Genomic DNA, 6,405 nt, shown 5'->3' on the forward strand with positions numbered 1-6,405 from the left:
TATAGTATGTTATGCCAATTGAGCTTGATGTCCCCTGCGACTATGGTCCTGAGGCCACAGGTTCAACTACTCGGTCCCTCTGGGTAGCTGACTGTGACCAAACAGTGACCACAACTTTGATGGGCTGTATTCTTTATGGGAACAGATCACCAGGCATTTCTCCCATGGAGCTGCTGGGGGGCTTCAAATGGTCAACTTCCCAGTTAGCAGTTGAGCGCTGAATCACTGTACCACCAGCGCTCCTGGTGTATATATTTACCAAAATAAGAAAGTGGAAAAGGAGCTAAAGCTTTGAAATGTGATGGGCTGAGCTCTGTCGGAAGCTTTCAGTCGTGAAGTACTTTTATGAAAGGAAGGAGTATCCCTTGCCATCTGATGAGACTGGTCTCTTCTGTGCATTTCCTCCTCAATTCCACCTCTCTTGGAGCCACCCGCAGCTTATTGTAATTGACATGGTCCCCTTGCAGGTGTCCCCCTGAAGCCCAGGAAAGAGTTACGATTCACGGAACTGCCATCTGGACAGCTGGAGATTAAGTGGTCCTCAAAATTCAACATTTCCATTGAGCCCGTCATCTATGTAGTGCAGAGACGATGGAACTATGGAATTCATCCCAGCGAAGATGATGCTACCCACTGGCAGACCGTGGCTCAGGTGAGTGCTGCAGACATTGAACGTTCCGCTCTGAGGTAATGTCTGCTCCTGACAGGAAAATTAGCCCACGCCGGCTCTGTCACAAGTTTTACCACTGAAAACCAAACTAGACCATCTGCCCTTGAGTCATCGCTGACTCATGGTGACCTCGTGTGTGTCAGAGTAGAACCGTGCTCCAGAGTTTTCATGGCTGACACCTTTCAGAAGTAGATCACCTGGCCTTTCCTCTGAGGTACTGGGGGTGGTGTGAACCACCAACCTTTAGGCTAATAATCTGGCAGTTAACCCTTTACACCCCACAGGGACTCCAGTTTTGCTACAGAAATAATGACATGTGGAAATATTAAGAGAGAAAGAGCTCCACACGTACAACCTAGTAGACCTAGAAACTTGGCCATTGGCTTGATTTGCTGCAAATCCCCGTGCAAAGGAGATAACTTTGTATCTGCCTGCTCACATTTATTTTCTCCATTTCCTCCAGATAAACTCAAAACTCTGCTAAAACCCAGTGCCGTCGAGTTGGATCCGACTCAGTGACCCCTCCTTGGGTTTCTGAGGTGGTCTCACTACGGAAGTAGATTGCTCAACCTACCTTCTGAGGAGTGGCTGGTGGATTTGAACTGCCAGCCTTCTGGTTAACAGTCAAGTGCCTTAGGCACTACGCCACCACTAACTCCTCCACTAGAGGAAGGGAAATGCGTGCTGGAAGGAGCAGTTAACCTGATATTCGATCATGTCAGTGGTATCTCATGTATCCCTTACACATTCAAGCCGTTGTGACACACAAGGACCTAAGCAGCAGGGAGTAAGATTGGCAGTACAGAACTGCTTCCGGGTCAGGAGCGAGCAGCACATAAATCTTCACCGAGGGCTTTCTTCTTCCTCTTTGTTGACCCAACCACTAACACACCACCTGCAAGGCCCCACTGCCAGAGTTTATCTTAGCCCTACTGCCTCCTCTGCTGTCTCCTGGATGAGGAAACCAAAATATTTTCTTTCTTTTTAAGAGCTGTTAAATGGACTACCAGGTGCAAGAAAATACATGGCTGTTGAGAAAGAATAAATTCTTAATGCAGAACGCCGTCATGCTTTTCAACAGCCCGAGTGTTGCCTCCACATGTTGTCTATGGGGGAAAATTCTCCCCTTCAGTTCACCACATTGTTTTCCTTCTCAGACTAGATCCCCATTTTTGAAAAACACATATAGACTAGATTTCAATCCCCAAGTGTTTTAAAGAGGAATTTAATTCTTCTCCCAATAGGAATATCTCAAAGGGGATAAACACTCCCAAAATCGAAAGACCCCCAAAATGAGTAAGAGAAGCTGGACATAAAAGAAACTTAGGTTAGAAGAATCCTGGCCTAATAAATATAGTCTTGTGAAAATGTAATCTTGTTCTGTCCCTATCTCATAACAAAGAATTTACTTTCATGAAGCATAAAGCTGCCCAGATGCTGCCTAAATCAATGTCATTTGCTTGAAATGCTCCCTTCAACAATGGGAGTTTCGTTTGTAAACTTTCACAATTACTGAGACGTTTGTGAAAGTAAATGCTATTAAGAGCACCTTTTCTTTTTCTCCCTCTTTTTGGAGAGAGACTTTGAGTTATGATCATTTTCTCTCATCAGCGCCACCAATAGTGTGTCCCTTCTTTGGCTGTGATGCCACAGGATGTCACGCTGACATTAGTGTTTTAAATTCACAGCAACAGCTCTGGACAAGGAATTCAGAGAGGGTTTGTCTGGAAGTTCCCCATCTCAGGCACACATCACCATTTATGTGTCCGTGGTCTTCCCTGGATCTCAGGACTGCGCAGCTTCTTTTATATTGAAATGAACGTGACACTGTCCCAGGAAGGCCTTACAAATGGAGGCTTGGGAGGGTTCTAATTTGACTCTGCTCAGCAGCTGCCTTCACTGAGAGCCACCAGGCAGAGCCGAGACCCAGAGCTGCTCATATATACTCCGTGAAATTCAAGGCCAAGGTTCTGAGATCTAGCAATGAAAACAAAACAGGACATTCCTGAAGGCAGATGTATTTGCCCTTAGGTTGATGAAGGAGGGAAGGAGGAAGAATGTGAAAGTTACTGGGTATCTTGGGACGGTAGCAGTAGAGACAAGCAAACCCCATGGCCTTCCTCGAAGCCTAGCTTGCTTCTCCGGACAAGCCTTTCACAAAGGACAGATTAACCCATCTCTCCCTGGGTCCATGCAGGCGTTACGTGACTTCCTCAAAGACAAAGAAAGAGAGGGCCCTCAGTTTGACCCCTTGAGATTGCCAGCTTGTGTTGCATGTAGAGGTTTTCTCATCTATTTTTGAAATTTTATCTGACATACAAGTTATAGAGAAGGTGCTTTCTATAATTTAAAGGTGATTTCACTGTCCTGTCTATAATGTAATGCTTAGCTTTCTTGTGATATATATAAATATATATGCTAAAGAGTATGTGTGTGTATGTGTTGTGTGTGTAACCTCTTTGGGATTCCCTGAGTGGTGAAACAGTTAATAGCCTCAGCTGCTAAACAAAGGTTGGAGGTTCAAGTCCACCAGACAGACCTTGGAAGAAACACCTGGTGATCGATTTCCGAAAACGCAGCCACTGGAAGCCCTACAGCCCTACTCTGACACACACAGGGTCCCCATGAGTCGGAATCGACTCTGCAGCAACTGGTTTGGTTAGGTACTCTTTATTAAAAAGTGAATTTCATGAATGCTGTACTTACTCAGCAGATACAAAATTCACCCAAGTATTAGCCTAAGATTTTGACTTCCAGACCTCTTTAGCTCTCTGGGTTGAAGTATCTATGTATGGAGTGGGGTGAGCAGACTTCTCCCTGCATATCTTGCCCTCCTAAAACTCCCTAGATCCCTGACAATGCTTTTCGACACAGTAATCCAGAAAGGCAGATGGAGGTCAAGGCTGAGTTGGTTGGACATGAGTTAACACATGTTTCTACACAGACCTAATTGTCGTATCAGAATAAAAGGCCCCACTGTGCCATTTCCCCACAGACCACAGATGAGAGGGTCCAACTGGCGGACATCAGACCTAGCAGGTGGTACCAGTTCCGAGTGGCTGCTGTCAACGTGCATGGGACCCGAGGATTTACAGCCCCCAGCAAGCACTTCCGCTCCTCCAGAGGTCAGTCTCCTACCCTCCTTGGCAATTAATTCAGCTACTCAAAGGTCAGAGCTCCTTACCACCAGGGCAAGCACTTCCTGTCCTCCAGATGTTAGTTGTTGTTGTTACTGCTAAGTGCCATCAAGTCTGCTCCGACTCACAAAAATAACAGAACGAGACAGTGTCCAGTCCTGTACCAGCCTCACAGTCCTTGCTATATCTGAGACCATGGTTTCAGCCACTGTGTCAATCCATCTTGTTGAGGGCCTTCCCCTCTTTTGTCTCCACTTTACCAAGCATGATACATGCTTATTCTCTAGGGAATGGTCCAAAGTAGGACAACATGACCAAGCAGGTGAGACAAAGTCTGGCCATTCTCTCTTCCAAGGAGCATTCCGGCTGCACTTCTTCTGGGATAGATCTGTTGGTTCTTCTGGCAGTCCATGGTACTTTCAGCATTCTTTGCCTACACCACAGCTCAAGAGCATCAACTCTTCTTCAGTCTTCCTTATTCATCGTCCAGCTTTCACATGAATATGAGGTGATTAAAACTAGGCACACCTTAATCTTCAAAGAACATCTTTGCTTTTCAGCACTTTAAAGAAGTCTTTTGCACCAGATTTTCCCAGTGCAATACTTCATCTGATTTCTTGACTGCTGCTTCCATAGGTGTTGATTATGGAACCAAGTAATACGAAATCTTTGACAACTTCAATCTTTTCTCCATTTATCGTGATACTGCTTATTGGTCTAGTTGTGAGGATTTTCATTTTCTTTTTGTTGAGGTATAATCCATACTTCAGACTGTAGTCTTTACTCTTCATCAGTAAGTGCTTCAAGTCTTCACTTTCAGCAAGCAAGGTTGTGTCATCTGCATATGGCAGGTTGTGAAAAAGTCTTCCTCCAATCCTGATGCTGTATTCTTCTTCATATAGTCCAGCTTCTCAGATTATTTGCTCAGCATACAGATTGAATACATATGGTGAAAGGACACAACCCTGATGCATTCCCTTTCTGATTTAAACTAATCAGAGGTTAGTACCCCTACCCAAAACAGGAAATACTTCTGCTGTTCCAGAGGTCAGCACCACTCCCTTCTCAGGAAGCACTGCCACTCTCCTACAGCCCAGCTCCCCACCCTCCTCAGCAAGCACATCCCCTGTTCCATTATTCTGAGCCCCTCCCTCCTCCAGAAGCACTTCCATTGCTCTGGAGTCTGGCACTACCACTTGTTTATCAGTTTGTCGTAAGGTGGTGGCTTGCCTGTTGCTGTGAGGTTGAAGGTTATGCCACCAGTGTTTGAAACACTAGCAGCGTCACCCATGGTGGACAGGTTTCAGCGGAGCTTCCAGAGAAAGACAGACTCAGAAGAAGGAAGGGGCCATACACTTCTCAAAGAACTGGCTAGTGAAAACTTTATAAATAGCAGTGAAACACTGTCTGATATATTACTGGAAAACTTTATGAATAGCACAGAAACATTGTCCAATATAGTGCTGGAAGATGAGCCCATCAGGTCAGAAGGCACTCAAATTACAACTGGGAAAAAGCTGCCTCCTCAGAGTAGAGCTGACCTTAATGATGTGGATGGAGTAAAGCTTTTGGTACCTCCATTTGCTGATGTGGCATGACTCAAAATGGGAAGAAACAGCTGCAAACATCCATTAACAGTCGGAACATGGAATACACGAAGTATGAATCTAGGAAAATTGGAAGTTGTCAAAAATGAAATGGAATGCATAAAGATTGATATCCTAGGCATTAGTGAGCTGAAATGGACTGGTTTTGGCTATTTTGAATCAGATAACAATATGATCTACTATGCTGGGAATGACGAATTGAAGAGGAATGGTGTGGCATTCATCATCGCAAAGAATGTTTCAAGATCTATCCTGAAGTACAATGCTGTCAGTGATAGGATAATATCCATATGCCTACAAGGAAGACCAGTTAATACTATTATTATTCAAATTGAAGCACCAACCAAGAAAGCCAAAGACGAGGAGATTGAAGATTTTTACCAACTTATGTAGTCTGAAATTGACTAAACATGCAATCAAGATGTGTTGATTATTACTGGTGATCAGAATGCAAAAGTTGGAAACAGAAGAATCACTGGTAGTTGGAAAATATGGCCTTGGTTATAGAAATGAGAATTGGAGGTCGCCTGATAGAATTTGCAAGACCAAGGACTTATTCATTAGGAGCTCTGGTGGCATAGTGCCTAAGGCATTTGACTGCTAACCAGAAGGCTGGTGGTTCAAACCCACCAGTCACTCTTTGGAGGGAAGATTGGGCAATCTACTTCCATAGGGATACCGCCTCGGAAACCCAAAGAGGGGTCGCTATGAATCGGATCTGACTCAATGGCAGTGAGTTTAGTTTTTGGTTTTTGACTTATTCATTGCAAATACCTTTTATCAACAGCATAAAGGACAGCTGTACACGTGGACTTCACCAGATGGCATATGTGGGAATCAGATCGACTATATCTATGGAAAGAGACAATGGAGAAGCTCAATATCTTCAGCCAGAACATGGCCAGGAGCTGACTGTGGAACAGACCATCAACTGCTCATATGCAAGTTCAACTTGAAGCTGAAGACAATTAAGTCCACAAGAGCCAAAATA

General features: G+C 44.5%; 1 protein-coding gene across 1 annotated transcript in view; it reads left to right on the plus strand.

The window, feature by feature from the left end:
* The window catches only part of ANOS1 (anosmin 1), a gene marked incomplete at its 5' end in the record, with an annotated part of 224,888 nt that overhangs the window by 154,491 nt on the left and 63,992 nt on the right, over positions 1 to 6,405 (plus strand). Inside the window, 2 exons of the mRNA XM_007956168.1 lie at positions 468 to 652; positions 3,666 to 3,795. Of these exons, the coding sequence (XP_007954359.1) occupies positions 468 to 652; positions 3,666 to 3,795 (315 nt within the window). The remainder of the gene's footprint in view (positions 1 to 467; positions 653 to 3,665; positions 3,796 to 6,405) is intronic.

The sequence above is a fragment of the Orycteropus afer genome, unplaced genomic scaffold (genome assembly GCF_000298275.1).
Source record: "Orycteropus afer afer isolate SDZICR_OR568_19922 unplaced genomic scaffold, OryAfe1.0 scaffold00577, whole genome shotgun sequence".
Lineage (NCBI taxonomy): Eukaryota > Metazoa > Chordata > Mammalia > Tubulidentata > Orycteropodidae > Orycteropus > Orycteropus afer.